We start from the raw sequence: 17758 nt of genomic DNA on the forward strand, positions 1-17758 counted from the left end.
TTAAGAGTCTCATGGTCATTCTGTCCAAGTCCACATTTTGAGATGTATACATTATGCAGCCCAGATATTTCAGTTTTTTATTCTGGCTAAGAGCTGTTTAAGTTTGGACATTTAAGTTGACGATCCTTTTTAGTCCTGTTACTTGATTATTAGATCATATTACCTCAGGAAGCATACTTCCTTTTAGTGTAAAGCATATAGTGGCTTGTTCTATTTTAAGACATGCTGCATTTCCTTCAAGTGTTTTAAAATCACTGGAGTGTGATTCCCTATGTTCCAGTGGCGGGTTTCAATATAGGACCACTAGGCATGGGCCTAGGGGCGAGTACCTTAAAGAGGGCGGCATTTTTTGCTCTGCACTCATTTTAATCTTTTACATTTTAATATTGTTAAACAACCTGCTAGTTTAAATAACCGTTAAGAACGAAATTCGACAAAACAAACTTGGAAATATACATAGTTTACTTGGTGACTGAATGGAAATTTAACATTAGTTTTCCTATGGTATCATCATCATGATTGTTCAAAATATTTTGAAGTAAGTTGTCAGGACGGCAATCTACAATACAATGTTTGAAACATCATTATTCTGAGAATGTTGTAGACTTCTACCTAACCCTACCATTATTTTCCCCATGAAAATACCGGGACCCCTGAAAAGCTATGAGAAATTAAACAGCAGTTTCTTAAATACTGTACCATGTATGGGCCTCAGTATGTAAAACCCGACTCAGCTTAAATTTCTTGTAGAAATTATGGGGAAGTATCAAGTCAACCCTCCATTACTTTAATTAATGTGAAAGCTCTGTGGTCTTCAATATCTGAGCTTCGATTTAATGACACCCGTTTGACAAGACATGTTGATACTGGGAATGTTTCACATTTTTAAACGTATGTTTGTACAAAAAGAATATCAGCTGAATACCTAATAATGTGTGAAATACATTTCACGACAGTTTAAAAATTTTACTGACAGCGTAAACAGGAGACAATACAATTAAATTATTCTGCATTGTCATTCTTTCATAGCACAGTTACTTCGAGTAATCTGAGTTGGTAAATTTATTGCTCCATGTTTAAAGGAAAAATCTTTGCGCTCGTGTGCCGAGTTTAAAGTAAAAACTTTTGTCCTCATGTGCGATGTAGTACGACTGGAACTGGATACAGTGTTTCTTTCATTTTACAATTTTTTTTTTCTTTTGTTTTGACTGTTGGTTGACAAATTTGTAAGTGCATTAACATGAAGAACAGCATAAAAAGCAGACATGCAAAATTAAGTGTGGCAGCATCGGAAATTATTAAAGGAAAGGTCAGAACGAGAAGCCAATGTTCTAAAAATGCTTGGAAGAGTAGATAAATTTTTCGCAAAAAAAGGTTGCTGGTTCGACTTCAAGTTCCAAGTAGTATGGATGCTATGTTAGCAGAAGAGCTTCTGCGAAGTTTGGAAGGTAGCAGACGAGATATTGGCATAATTAAAGCTGTGAGGATGGGTTGTGAGTCGGCCCGCGAAAGACGAAGGTCACGAGTTAGAGTATTGGTCCAGCACACCGTTTTAAACTGCCAGGAAGTTTCGTGACAGCTCACACACTGCTGCAGAGTGAAAATCTCAATCTGGAAGTATGGATAATATTTATGGCACTGCAGCTGTTGTAAAAGTAGTAAATACAGACAAAACAAAAGTTAAAAATGAAGAAAAGCAAATGATTTATGATTTTGAGTTTATGAAAAAGTAAGTGTCGAGTCAGACATTATAAAAAGAAATAACCTAGTTAGTGATGATCCTGCAGAATGGTGTGTCAATGAATCAACAATCAACATTCTCTTACAACATGACATTCATTGAAATTGTAATGGTGATTTTTCTAATTCAAAAAGATCAATAGGCAATACAACCAGATATTTGAATAAAAATGTATTTTACTGTAAACTTTTAAATGGTGAATCTACTTTGTGTGATTTTCTAGTATACTCCTGTAGCACAGATGCTGTTTTTTGTGCACCATGGAAATTGTTCGGAGGTAAGGCCACAATTGCTACTAATGGTACTGCAGATTGGAAAAATATTTCTAATATTTTATCTCACCATGAGAATTCACTTGAACACAAAAATTCTGGGTTATCATTCTCAACAAGAAAATGTCACTTGGAACAATAGAAAACCATTTCGAGTCTTATGCTGAGACAGAAAAAATGAGTTTGATCCTTTTCTCTCAGAGCACATGGAACAATATGGAAACCCAGGGCAGGGCCATATAAGGTATCTTTCTTCAATAATCTGTGATGAAATAATAGAGCTTCTTTCTGAACGAATAAAGAGAATTATCATAAGTGAATTAGGACAGGCCAAATATTTCTCTATAATAGAAGATTCTACTGCAGACATTTCACATATTGATCAATTATCTTCCATATTAAGGTATGTGAACAAGAATGATGAACCAGTTGAACGTTTCCTTCTGTTTTTACCAAACCCGGGACACAAGTTCGAAAACTTAGCTGAGGCCATACTCATCTACAAATTGCATTGATATTACTGACTGTAAAGGCCAGTCATGTGACAACGCAAGCAATATGTCAGGAACCTACACTGGTTTGCAGGCAAGCATTAAAGAACAAAATCCAAAAGCGCATTATATGCCTTGTGCCGCACATTCTTTGAATTGAAGTCGGCACTAGTGCTGCAAGCTGTTGTCGGGAAGCATGTCCATTTTTTAATGTAGTGCAAAACCTTCATCATTATTTTTCCTCTGCTTCTACACAGTGCTGGGATAAACTTCTTTCTTTCATGAAACCAGGAAGCAAAATGGTAAAAAGTATATCAAAACACGCTGGTCACCAAGAAGGGTAGTGTGTGTAAGTCTATATGAAAACTGGGAGTGCATCAACATTCCCCTCACACATATTGCCAATAATACGTTTGAAAAAAAACTTGTGCGAAATGAGGTTTCAGCTTTATTGAATCAACTCAGCAGACTAGAAACAGCTTTCATGATGACAGTTTGTAAGGACATACTTCAGAGATTTAATAGTGTAAATCTGAAATTGCAAAGTATAAATATTGATACTAAAATAGTGGATGAATTACATGAATCACTTGTAGGATTTATTGCATCTATTCGTGGCATGTTCAACTATTACGAAAATAAATCCATGGAGACTGCGACTGATATAGACTATGAATGCACCCATAAAAGATCATGAAAATGCAAACTTCATGATAATGAAGAAGCGGACTCCAAAGAAGTTTTTCTGACTTGTATGCCAAATTAGTGAGGAGGAAGGAAAGCTATAGAACACTGTTGGACTCATTCACAGTTTTCACTAACCTTAAGAGCAGTTCACCTGACGATATTTCTGAACGTGCAGCAAAACTCCAAGTGTCATATGAAACAGATTTAGAGCCTTCCTTCCCTAGTGAATGTGCATATTTTGTGAAACTTTTGAAATCTTCTGAGATTAGTGATATACCAGTCAAAATGAGTAAATTTTTGCGATAAGAGAGGTTACAGTCCATGTTTCGGAATGTTGACATTGCTCTTAGAATATTTCTATGTATGGCACTTACATATTGTTCAGCAGAACAAGACTGAAATCGTACCTATGTTCTACGTTGTCTGAGGAGAGATTGAATGCCTTGTCCATTCTTCACATTGAAGCCGACCTCCTGACTGATAACCATCTGAACTATGAAGATATGATCAACGAGTTTTCTGCCGTCAAAGCCAGACCCAAATTTTGCTAACTGGAGAGTTTGCTTATTTATTCATATTAGTTTTAAAAACTTAAGATTACCATTTTTTTTTTTAAATCTGCTACACACTCAAGTTATTAGATCGTAAAACGAAAGTTTAATTTTGAAAGCACCTTTGTAAAAGTACATATTAATTTCTAATGTATGACGAGTTCGCTTCAATTTTTAGATTGTAACATATCTTTTTTATTTTCATTTTCAATGGTTCATGTAAACGAACATATTAAAAGTGAATGTATAACACAAATCTGTTGTCTCCTATATGCTCTGCTGAATTTTTAGGGCATAAAAGAAAAGATATTTTCCTTGTGTTCGTTTCTGTTGTTTTTCAACAGAATAATTTGTTAACACAATGCAGTTATAAGTCTGTTTTATCCGCTGCTGTACACCATGTACAGTTCAGTTCAGGAACCATATTACATTTCATTGAGTGCAACTAGACTGCTGACGCATCCTTCTGAACAAACAATAGCAGATACGGAAACAGATCACAGCGCTCCCACCCAATACAGCAATTGTAGTGACTGGGTAATAGTTATTATTTAACACAGTTTTTTTTTTGGCGCAAAATTTTTGAATCTGCCACTGTATGTATCTTAATTAATCTGCTTGGCGATGACACACTTCATTTTCGGAGGCTAGATCGGGTGATTATATTGAAGCTGTTATGAGCTGTTGGCCTCTACAACTAACTGAATCAAATGTATTTAAATTGTACATGACTTAAAAATAGCTGATGGCCTTTACTGATATTTTTAATTTGTTTTAAGCTGACCATTTTAATTAGTTATTTGGTAGACTAAAATTTTGCAAAAGACTGTACATGTTATTTCTCAGCCTGTCAACCTGGCTCCTTCCATTACTGAACTGAATGTCCTATCTTCTGATAATTTTAACATAGCTCTTTACTGACTAGCTCCACATCGTTTGCCAGGAATTGAACATTGTATCATCATGCCCATAAATAACAACATCCAACCTACAATCCTTCCCTATGTCTCAGAGTGGTATTCCATCCTTCAGCCAATCTATGGAATTCATGGTCAATCCTTATGCCATACCTAGTCCTAATTCCTTGCCACATGTACCATTTCTCTACGTAAGACCTGCCCTATTGTACTCAACCACTACAACCTATTCTAGTCCCTCCAAAGGCGTATCCTACACTAGCAAACGCAGAGCATCTGTGAAAGCAGTCATATGTGTACACTAGTTTTGCACAGCCTTTTAAGTGAGCATATCCACCTGAATTGAAGTCCACTGCCAAACTGAGACCAAAAGCACAGTTAACATAACAGAGGCATATCAGGCTGCTGAGCACAAAATGCTCATCTTCTATGGCTGCTTCACATTCTGTGCCAAATAGATTCCCACCGCCTCCTCAATGCCAACTACTCTGAACTACGAAGATGGGAACTGTCCTTAAAAAACATCCTTTGAACTAAAAATCCTCATGATCACAATATCCACTAACCACTGTTCCACATCTAATTCCACCCCAATCCTCTGTTACTCAATCTTCACTCACACTCTGCAGTTTTCCATGAAGACTTAAGACTAACAATAATGAAGTTACAGAAGAATAAAGTATTTGGACCAGCTATAATTATGGCAGAAGAGTTAATAAGATAGTAGGCTGAATCGTTTCATATCTGACATCAGCAAAGGCTGCTTAGAGGGCTCTGGAGTTACAAGACATTGGCTTAGAGCTGCTACTGAAATAGTTTCAGTAGATGATGAGCAAGGCTGCTTAGAGGGCTCTAGAGTTACGAGACATTGGCTTAGAGCTGCTACTGAAATAGTTTCAGTAGATGATAAGCAGTAGAAGCTGCATTGTCTACATAGATCAGCTAATAGTATCTGCCAACACAAGGGCAAAATTTGAAGAAAACAGTAGGCAAGTTCTTGAAACACAGACAAAACAGTTTATATGTTATCAAAATGAACCTTGTCAAGAGCAAGAAACCACACAATCAGAATAAATGACCATGCAATTTTGAGAATAAAACTGTAGGTACCTTGATGTAAAAATTAATGAAATCAAAACTTTCAGGCACGTGTGGAAGTTATCTGCCAGTGATGCACTACAATCCCGAACAAAATAGCATCTGCTGGCCACAGAAGCTTTCAACTGCCTCTACGTGCACAAGAACATATCACGAAGAAATGTTATTGCTATTATGGGCTATGGGGGTAAGCATATGAGTTTGTAGAGCCACAATGGTAAAGACAATGTAGGCTCTTTGACAAGCGTGGAGAAGTGTGTTATTGGACCTGACAGATGTGTATATAGAACCAACTCGCCTGTTGATGTGCTCCAGACAACATTAGGCTTACTACAAATGAACCTAGCCATATCACGGAGGTGCACAGTATTGGCTTACAACATGTGACATGACTAGATGGTGGAAGTACTTGGTGCAAGAGCTACAGCAAAGAAGGAAATAAAGGCCATCACTGACAGAAATGTGGAACAGTGCAGAAATGGAGAAGAACCTACCAATTACTTAGCAATATAAAAGAAAAAATTTCTTACTTCTCACAGACCAAGGTGGCAACAGACTATCTGTTGGGAAATGGCATACCCTATTTGCAGTATGTCCTTTATTCAGGATAAGCTTATATCTGTGCACCAAAGCACTTGAGGATAGTTCGCTATCTTCCCCCACCCAACATGTAACTACTCTTTTAGCTCTGAAGGGAGGGGGAGGGGGGGGGGGGCAACACTGTCCAAAGGCTTGGCAATGCTTTCAATCTTATTTAAGTGCCTACTGGCTACTCAACACCTGAAGTATACAATACGTGTTTTACTTTTACTTCTTTCGTTATTTATTTTTAACTACATGCTATGGCTGAGTATGTGCTGTGGTTTCTCATTACACAGTGTGTTCATGAAAGAATTTCTCAGTTTCAATAGTACAACAGTTTAATTAAGACTTCTGTATTTACCTGAGTAAAAGTAGATAAGAAGACCCCCCCCCCCCCCCACTTATAAAGAGGCTCCTTGAAAAAAAATTATATTTAACATACTCTGATTAATCAAAATTACACATGTTTCACTGACAAAGCGACCTATTCTAAATTTAGACTATTTAATAACTGATTACATTCCAATGATGCAAGGACAAATAAACAAAAATAAATGGTTTATTAATTTCTTTTGCTTACGAAACCTGCCATCCATGGTTATCACTGTTTCCAATCACCACCATCATCCTAATAGTGTAGCTATGAAATTTATACCTTCCTTGTCACAAATATTTGACTATTTATTTTGAATATGTTGCAATTTCTGTGGAAGAAAAGTCTCTTGTTTCCAAAGCATAGTGTTTGACCTCTGCTCTCTCAATGGCTGTGTAGACACAGCAGCTGGGATTACTTTCGTTCCCATCATGCCTCACGGTGAGCATCGACAACATAGCTGCTGGAGACTTGTAAGTATGGCACTGGTACCCATCTGGACTTTACCGTCTCCTCCAGAAATGTACACTATTATTGTCTGTCTGTCCAATTTTAAAGTCAATTCAAATGGATTCAGGCAAACTACAGTTTCGATGCGGTAGATGTTCATAAAAAGCTGAAGTTCGCACTACACATTACCTTGGTTGGCTGCACGGCAAAATTTGCTGTCCACTCACCAGTCCTCTCACCTCAGTTCTCAGTGAAGCTTTTATTATTTTTCCCCTTCCAACCCTTTCGTATGCCGTCCTTGAGCAACTGTGAAATGTGGACTGCAATACCTTCAGCATGCAGGTCACAGGTAACAACACTAACTAATACATAAATAAAAGGAGGAGGAGGAGATTAGTGTTTAACGTCCAGTCGACAACGAGGTCGTTAGAGACGGAGCGCAAGCTCGGGTGAGGGAAGGATGGGGAAGGAAAGCGGCCGTGCCCTTTCAAAGGAACCATCCTGGCATTTGCCCGAAGCGATTTTAGGGAAATCATGGAAAACCTAAATCAGGATGGCTGGAGACGGTATTGAACCGTCATCCTCCCGAATGCGAGTCCAGTGTGCTAACCACTGCGCCACCTCGCTCGGTACACAAATAAAAGATCACAATCACAGTGCAGTCCAATTCTCAATCTTTCACTCATTCCGCAATCTATTGACATCTGTTGATACAATATCTTGTCGCTGCAATATATTTTTGTAATAACAATTACAGTCAGTTTAATGTGATTTTTTTTTCATTTTTTACGCATTTAATTCTGGATTATTCATCTTTCTTGTTTCATCTGAATGTTACCACCTTGTTCTACAGACGATTAAAAGGTGGGTATGTTTTTACCCTCTACTCCAATAAGTGAACAGCGACCAAATTTCTCATTCACAACTCACTTGGTAAATCATTAGTCTTCCATAAACAAATAAAATACTGATGTGTTTAGAAACAGGTTATGTTCAAATACAACAAAAGTTTCTTAGATAATAGCATTCAATGCTATGTACTCATATGTTTCACAAAATTGTCAAATTTTAAGCAGAGCAACAGATTGTTGTGGGTGACTAGTTCATAGTTCCACATTTATCCTTTGCACTAGTGCCATGCTAGTCAAATATCACGTAACTGTTCGAGCAAGGTCGATACTGTATCGAGTGCTTCGGCGTAGTGGGAAATCTTGAGCCAATTTGAGTGCGATTATTGTTTGCTGGACTATGCTTCCGCATTCTTCAAAATAAATCTGCACATGATCTCAACAGGCAAATGCTCATATGTAAATGGAAGATGACCTATATACCAATTTATTAAATAATTTTAACCTCAGCAACAATAGTTTAATATGTGAATGTTAAGACCACCCTGTATTTTTTGAATGACAAATTTGGAAAGAAAACTCATCTTATAATCATGTATTTACAACAAATCACACAGGATGTCCATAATTACAGCTCCAGTTTCAAAACACTGTAGAAAGAGAATCAATGCTCAGAATGACATCAAATTTCAACAATATATTATTGACACAGGGGGATCATCATAGGGAGGGAGGGGGAGAAATTAATGAAAATTTGACTAATAGATGGCACTATAAACAATGGAATATGCACACCAACGGACACGCAGCACATGGCTGTTCCTCAGTTTTCATTTGAGACACCCAACATAACTGTCTCTACGAAGGATCGCACGCTGCTGGTAAAGCTGTTTTAGAAGAACAGTGACTGTGTGTCGGTAGCCCGTTAGATAAACATTCGCTCTGGAATTCCTTGTTCGTGTAGAAGTGGACAATATATGGTCGAAGAACATTCTGTGGACAGAATGAAGACTGTTTCCATTTAAAGTGACAATAAGAAGAATTGTAGAATATGGGCAACAGAAAATATGCACACACATCAACCGGTACTACTAGAGTCTGCATCAACTGGTACTAACACGTTTAGGAAAGATGACTGCATCCTGTGGGTCATTTATCGCAGGGCTGTACTTTTTCTAGGATATGAGTGCTGTGGGTCCTGTAACCAGTAATGTCAGTGGTAAACACTGAGACTGCTGCATGGTGGCCCTGAGGACATGCGATTAGCTTTGTTCTGGAAAGTATGTAAGCAGAGCAGAAACAAATGGGACATCATTGTAGAACAGGGTGTATACATGGACAAGGAAAAAAAATTCCCGGATTTCCCAGTTAAAAATACACTTTCTCCCGGATGAAAACACACTTTTTCCGTGTTAAGTGACAGTATACTCTTCCTCGGCACTGTAAAAGTCATCAATCCTTTGAATGTTTATGGTTTTATATACCGACGTATAATTTCCCGGCACTTTAAAAAACGAAACGTAGGAGGAAAAACACGTTCTAAAAGACCTTTGATGTCCAGCAACACGTACGCTGCATATTTTCGTATTACGAAGGTATAAATTTGAATTCCACCAAATAACTCATGTCACTTTCCGAAGCATTGAAACTGAGACTGCGATGCGCTTTTGTAAGTGTCATAGCTCATTCACGTGATCTCGCCAGCTGATGACAGCAACAGGACACGTGATGTAGTCAGCCAATACCAAGATCACTCTTAAGTAGCGCGAATACACAAATAAGAAAAGTTAATGGCTTAAATATATATACATAGCATTCACATATAATATTGGTCTCGAATATTAATAAGTTGGAAGAGAAGCTAAGCTTCCACATATAATGTTGATCTTTTTTGTGCTTGTTGCACTTTAAGATACATACACAAATGTGCCAGTAAAATTTTTAATAACGACGCAAATGTCTCATCTTCTGGGCTCGAAATACTTCTAAATGGTCGTCCTCAAAGAGTTGATTTTTAAATGAGAGTCAAATGCTTTGTGTTTTAAGAAATTCATTGTACATTCTTGCACATAATTCATCTTGCCTAAAAGGAAATCTGCTTTGAATGTAATGCTTTTCAAACCACCATTCGCAATATTTTCCCGCCACCTGTTAGAAATAGGTTCGTTTCAGCAGTTGCAAGAAAGTGCCAGATAACTGGCGTCACCGCGCTTGCGCAGCCACGATGACGCAGGAAGCCCATATGTTCGTACATGTAAAACATTAAAAGATCTTACATATGTCATAAAAGAAACAAGACATCAAAGGATACTTCAAGAGCGTCGGGATTTCGCGAACCATACTAAAGTGCATAATTCAGCTTAAAATGCACATCCGTATGTAAATTTTCTTGGAGTACCAGTACTCAAGTTTGGTTCTTTATTATAGCATAATGCCATACGTGCACTTGAAATGAAGCGAACAGTTGAAACTAGCCAATAGTGTGAAATTAAACACTTCGTTTCAAATAAATTTACTACCTCAGTAGAAAGGATTAATAAAAGCCAAATCTCTTTAGCAAACCAGCAAAAATAACTTCATTGTTCTGTAAGGCGATTAATGCTTGACTGTCAAAGGTGGAAATAAAATCTGAAATTATTAACATATTTTAGCCTGCCGTAATTATGCGAACGTATTTTAAATCATTTGATAGCTCCCGAACACAAAAATCAGATTTGTTATCATTTAACGTGAGAGCAATAAACGAAGAGGAAACAACAAAATCACTGAACGTAAACACAGGTCACAACCCACCTCCCCACCACAACTCTGACTGTTCTATGCATCAGCCCCGGATCTATGATATTTCCAAACCGGGGCAATAAGTAGTGGCACCCAGCCACACTTCCGTAACCAGAAGCGGGAGAAGGTACTACTCATACGCGACTCAACTGCGCATGCGCAAGAGCCTGCCCACAACTGCTCAAACGAATCTAATTTAAACAGTTGTCACGTCACGCTCATCGGTGGCAATTTGTTGTTATAAAGCATTGCACAGTGTTTCTAAAGCCTTTGACACACTTTACTGTTGGCAGACGCTTGTACGAGCACTGTTTTGTTGTTGTATAAGGCGCATTTCCTTTGCAACTTAAGTTTTCTTTTTTTTTCCTCCCGTTCATGTTTTGTTGCTGCAGTATCATTCTGCAGTAGCGGGATACAATAATTTCTTTGTTAGAGTAGTGGTTCTTACCCGTCAAAATCACAAAAATTTAACTGAAAACTAAAACAATGAAAAACTCCCGGAATTCTAAACAATTCCCGGGTATTTCCCGGTTTTCTCCCGGATCTCCCAGTTGTCCCGGGTCGTATACACCCTGTAGAAATGATATGCAACAAAAATGGGGAAATCCACTCAGATAATCAGCTATGACAAAAGGCAGATTGTTATGTCTGGCATATCAATATTTTGCCAGTTCTTTGTGACTGGCAGAAGAAATCTTTTGACTCCTTTGTATCAAATATGATCAACTTCTTTGAAGCAATGTAGTCTATGCCAACATAATGTGAGACTGAATTTTTGTTTCTTCAAACTGTTCCAAAAATGTGACTGTGCATCTCTATGTTCGATCAGCTCCACTTTTACCAGGAGAAGACAAATTACATCTGCATCTCCCTTTTCCATTCATTTCAAAACAACTGAAAATGAAATGATGGTAGACAAAAAATTGATCAAGTGAGTGCCTAAATGATAATACAGGATACTTGCAAAGAGAAAATACAGTCTTTATTATGATTCCCACGGTTCCTTAATGGCTTGGGTATTCTTGGGAATGTGGTTCATCTAGTGCAACTAAATGAAAAGCAATTTGTATTGTGCCACACATTTAACTTCTTTTTATTTGTGAAGCAACTTCAGTGTAATATCTGTTTGTTCAGTATGTATCATAATTGTGTTATATAATAATTACAGATATGTTACATAATAGTTTTTTGTTATTCCTCTTGTTCTTAGGTCAGAAGTAACTTTTGCAGCACAAGTTTCACAGGGTTAAGTTATTATTTGGTTCTAATTATGATGTGTGACCTTATTAGTCCATATATGTTGCCCTGGATTCGTACTTAGTTGGTCTGCATACCCCATGATGTCCAGTTTTTGGCACTTTCCAGACTACCTTTCAACTGAACATCTCACTATTTCGGTCCATTTTGTTTTGGTTGATTTGTTTACTGTATCTAGTGTTCTCAACTGTCATTACACGCTTATCTTCATCTTTTGTTTGTGTTATGATTATGTAATTTAACATTTTTTGTGTGCGCGCATGAGTGCACACATCCTCATGTTTTTCATTGTGGGAAATCAAGTTATTATTTGGTGTGATTATGTTCTACATCTCTACAACGTAGGAAAAGAGTGCTACTTACTGAAAATAAGACAAATCAAGTTGCAGACAGACACAATTAAAAGACACTTGCATTAAGCTATTGGCCACAGCCTTCACTAATAACAAAGACAAGGGACCTGTGGCAGTAATCAACGGCACTATGACATCTGTGGAAAAGAAGAACATCATTGCAGACCACCTACTTCCCTTAACACTTGACATCTTCCTGATGGCAATGACATCTTCCAGCAGGATAACTGTCCACATCACAAGGTCAGGATGGTGCTACAGCAGTTTGGGTAGCATGATAGTGAACTCAAACTGATGTTTTGACCACCAAATGTGCTTGATCTTACCCAGTTCAACACAACTGGGATATCATCGGGTATAGTGCATGCTAAACGCCGTGGCCGGTAGACGCACAGTCGGCTGGGGAAGCATGAGGAGAGTGGCAGTGGTGGGGGGTTGCTCAGAGCGCTGTATCGGAATACCTTTCTAAACTGAAGCCTATGCTCACATTTTCAGTAAACTTGCATATGACCTTCCAAAAACAGCTACTATCACCTCCACCAAAAATACAGAGACTTATTTTCACCTGGCTTGTTAAGCACTTGTAACTTTCAGTGAGGCGTCATAAGTGGCAAGTTTTGAGTAAAACTTACACATTTCTCTGGTTGCCATGTCAAAATTTGCTTCTTTTGCCAAAACACGGAAGAGTTTACAATATCTCACATCACTAACTTGTGCAGACATAACTGCAAGAGAGTTCTGCAATAGTGGTTTATTAAGTGAGAAACCAAGGAAAAGTATAGTCAGTAGCTTATGAAAATGCACATCCTTGGCACAAGAAACCATGTAATGTCTTTACATATGTTGTTCCAAAGCCCATAGCATTTCTTGTTTCACCAGCTATTGATGGCCCTAAGAATTCATTCTCTCACTGAAAAAAATCAGTAATTATTGGGATAACACAGTAGGTAATGATATGTTACACAATAATGGTATGGTAAAATACTATCCTCACTGCATGTTATCATTTGCCAAATTCTCATTTTGACATCTGAAACAGTTAATGAAATATGAGGAATGCTGTGGATATTTTACTCTGGCTTTATTGCTGGCGTTGCGCGATCACAAATGAGTGTGCTATATCCAATCAATTTTCTCGAGATTGGTGACATACCTCTACCCAGGGGTAAACAAAAATTCAATATGTTAGCTAAATTTCACACACATCAACATATTATGTAATATGCACCAAACACAAAATCACAGCGACCTCTACTTTTCATTGCACACTTTTCTGAATTTCACGGAGTGTCTTATTTTCATGTAAATATCACAATGACTATGACCATTAATGAAATGATGGGCACATCATCAAGAACCTGACATATAAAGCTGTAAGTTAAGCAAAAATTATTTTTTTTTTACCAAATAGTTTCTGTAAAATGGTTTGATAAAGACTGTATGGTGCACGCCTCAATTCTATCATAGCTGACCGGCCAAAAGGTGGAAAACGCTTATCAGCCTCCCCTTCTGAACAAACAAATGAACTCGCCTAGCACTTTGGACGTTAATTGGTCACTGCACATCTGCCACCATATCCTGCACGAGCTATATTAGCTCTACGAAAATTAACCATTTGCTCATACTTTACGAGTATTGCATTCCCTGTGATTGGACATTTGGTGCCATATATATCTATGGAGGCCTAATGGGATGTTGCTGAATCTATGCCACGCAGAATCGCTGCTGCATTGCATTCCAATGGTGGACCAACATGCTATTAAGCAAATGGCCACAACAATGTTTCAGCCTGGAACTGCCCCCCCCCCCCCCCCATACACACACACAGTGACTTATGGGTAACGGACATTTTTTACACTACTCTCACTGGGGGATGGGAGACTGCATGTATGTCAGTCACTTTGCGACTGCCAACGACTAATTGAACAGTGGATAACAGAACACTGCATGGTCACATATGATAGTAGTGTTTCCATAAAGGTAGAATGGCATTTTAACACAGTGTCTACTTTATTGTCTTCTTAACTACACAGCTCCAAGTCACAATACAATCTGAAGACAGTTTACAGCTTTCAGAATGGGAAACATTACAAAGAAGTTGTAGAGCCCTTAAATTAAAAAGTGAGGACACATGAAAACAGTGACATTGTGCGAGAGGAAATCATCAGAAGCCCGAGATGATCCAGACGTCAACATACACACTGGCTAAGGACGAGATGTATCACTTTTGGGCCCTTGAAGGGTCTTGTGTAGTTCATACAAGACACCTTCACCCCATGTGTGACTGGTATGCGGTAACTAATGTTAGTGTAATAGAGCGTCATACTTTTGAGGACGTCACGACGGCGAAAGTAAACTCAAAACGTGTTCAACATGTGTGCATAATCTTCATTCTGCCAGAATTGCAGAGACAAAGGATGAATACACAGGGTTTTTATTTTCAACAGGACATTGCACCATTTCACACTGCAAATGCATCACTGGCGGTTGGGAGGAACATTTTCCCTGGACACCTCATTTTTAATTTTAGAGATAAGGCATGGTCACCAAGATCACCATCCATTTGCACTTTCTCATGAACTTTCTTGTGGCAGTTATCTGAAAGAGAGTGTATATTTTAACAAATCTTATAGATTAGTGGAGTTGAAAGACATCATTAAAAAAAGAGGTGGGCTTTAGTGATCAAATCCTGGTTGCTAAGGTTACAAGTGACTTCTGGGAATGAGATAAAAATAGTATTGGAAAAAGGCTCACCACCTGGATGATACAATTTTTCATCAGAGACCGTGTGAATCAAATATGAGTCATTAATCTCTGATTATGTATCAATGAAAGCTATTTCCTTAAAAATCGACAATATTATTCTTCACTGCCCATTTCCAGCTTCCTGTGTCTGGTTGTGAATCAATACTTAATTTATATTGGTTTTCTGTTCCTCCCAAGCACCACTTATAACTTATTGATGACAGGTGTATTCTGCTTAAGTTCAAAATTTAAATACATAAAATTTAAAAGTGTCCAAACACACTTTCATATTATGTCCCAATATTACCACCACTAGTGGTTTTATAAATACTGGAAAAGCATTCATACCTCTTTTCTTGATCCATTTTCAACTGTTCCCATCTTCTCCAACAGTTCCATGTTTACCAGATTCTCTTTTCCATTGAATGATGCCAAGGTACAATAAGAACCACGATGTTCACCAAATCTGAAAGAAGAAAAAAATATATTATTGAAAGCAAATAACTTGAGAAAAAGTACCAAATGAGATGTAGGATTGACTACATTCTGATAAAACACATAGGAATGAAGTTCATGCAGTGAAACTTATGGTGAACATAACATACTACTAAAACAATGCCCACTAAAACAATGCCCACTAAAACTCTGAATCTAAACCATTGGAACCTAAACAAATTGAAGGAACTAAAAACCCAGACTGATTTTAAAGAATATGTGACAAGAAATAACACTTCAGAGTTACTAGTGCGGAAAATTGATGGAATGGGCTTAAAAGAGGTGCAATAAACACAGCAGAAAATGTACTAGGTTCTCTAAAGTCAGAAAAGAAGCACTCATAGTTAACACATGAGATACAAAAAAAAAGTAAGAATGTTGGAAGTGAACACCAACAATATAGGTCCTTCAGAAATGAAGTTAACTAAAAATGTAAATAAGCTAATGAAGAATGGATTAAGGAAAGATGCCACGAGGTTAATAAAATAATGAAAACAAGGTGACAGATGCTACACACATACTAATGAGCAATCATTTTGGGGAGCACATTGCAAGCAAGGAGAACAGTGATTAGAGATGAAAAAGATAATTTCGGGGCATGATACAATATTTATTTTTGATTTCAAAAATCTTGGCACAAGCTCTGACGGTAGAATTCTTATAGGCACCAGGGCAAAGGGCAGAACAAGAACCATACAAAATTCAAGATGAAATTTAACGCAACTTTGTAAGTGTCATCTGATTTTAAAATAATGTAATTATAACACTTATGAACAACATAAAATCAGAAAGAATGATAATCACCACATCTATCAACTTAGTATTGCATGTGTCAAAAATACTCAAAATTATTTCACTGACGACTGGATGGGAAAACAAAGCTGACTCATCAAACATAATAGCAAAACGTTCTACTAATCCCGTGTGTTGACACTGATGATTAGAAACAGTTGCTTTAATGCAACAAGCCTCCAAATAATTTCAAATGATTGGCATTTTTCACATCTGGCCAAATCCATGATACACATGAATTAGGTACTGAATTTTCCTCTTCACAATTGTCATCTATAATTAAAATGTTTTGTATGCTTTCTATTTTGTTTAATCACATCACTATCATCACTACATCCGTGTAAATGCCTCTCTCTTAATATTATATAAGGATTTAATAAATTTCTCTTCCAGTTGGTAAGAACTAAACCACGACTGTAACTGACAGTGTGTGTCTCATGAGTTAGACTCACAATGTTTATGTCAAGACAATTTCATTTTCCTGAGCGTGACTCACGATGTTTATTTTTCGTCTACATTTGTTACCACAAGTCTGACTTGAGATATTCACATTTGGACCAAAATTGTTATCACGGGTGCTACTAGTCAAAGTGTGGCAGGGGGTTAAAGATCTAAGGTAGGATTGTTCATTGTGACAAATGATACATTATATGTATACTGAAGATGCAATAAAGGAAGTAAAGTGCTACCTCAATATGGGACTTGTTTGTCATGGGCAAAAAATCAGCATGATGCAGTATACTGATGACATAGTTGTGGTCGCTGAAAGTGTACAGGAATTAAGGTGGTGCGTGTAACATGTACATCAGGACAGCTAAATATAAAATTAAGGATAAACAGGAGCATTTGACGCCACCCATTGGCTTTGATGAATGATGTCATGTCAAGCCCTAAGATGCAACACAAAAATGATTTCAAGATGGCAAACAACAACAACACACACTGCCAAAGCAAAGAAATATAGACATCAAATACCAAAGTCTACCAACTCTTAATAGCAAATATCGATGCTTCCAGACAACTGCAGGAAACGGGGTTTTCAGCAGTGCCAAACTAAAATCTAAAAAACCGCAAAATCATAACAGTAAAATATAAAAACAAAACAACCACAGATATACACCACAACATTAGTTTCAAAAAAAAAAAAAAAAAAAAAAAAAAAAAAAAAAAAAAAAAAGTAACCACAAACCAACTGTGACTGATATTGAAAATACCACAATTTAAAAGACTCATACAATTACAGGAAGCCAAATAATGATACCAATACGGAAAGCCAAAATTGGACATGAATACAGAACAGAAAGCCAAAAGACGACTTGAATGAA

The 17758-nt window shown here is 37.4% G+C and overlaps 1 protein-coding gene across 5 annotated transcripts in view; it reads right to left on the reverse strand.

Annotated features, from left to right (window-relative positions):
* The window catches only part of LOC124594985 (protein BTG4-like), a 51768-nt gene that overhangs the window by 14309 nt on the left and 19701 nt on the right, over window positions 1–17758 (reverse strand). For 4 of the 5 annotated variants that reach the window (XM_047133519.1, XM_047133521.1, XM_047133520.1 and 1 more), the window contains exon 3: window positions 15495–15612. In XM_047133519.1, the coding sequence (XP_046989475.1) occupies window positions 15495–15612 (118 nt within the window). Of the gene's footprint in view, window positions 1–14819; window positions 15000–15494; window positions 15613–17758 lie in introns of those variants that run through there. The other variant, XM_047133523.1, reaches the window with a different exon arrangement.

The sequence above is a fragment of the Schistocerca americana genome, chromosome 2 (genome assembly GCF_021461395.2).
Source record: "Schistocerca americana isolate TAMUIC-IGC-003095 chromosome 2, iqSchAmer2.1, whole genome shotgun sequence".
In the NCBI taxonomy this organism is placed as follows: Eukaryota; Metazoa; Arthropoda; class Insecta; order Orthoptera; family Acrididae; genus Schistocerca; species Schistocerca americana.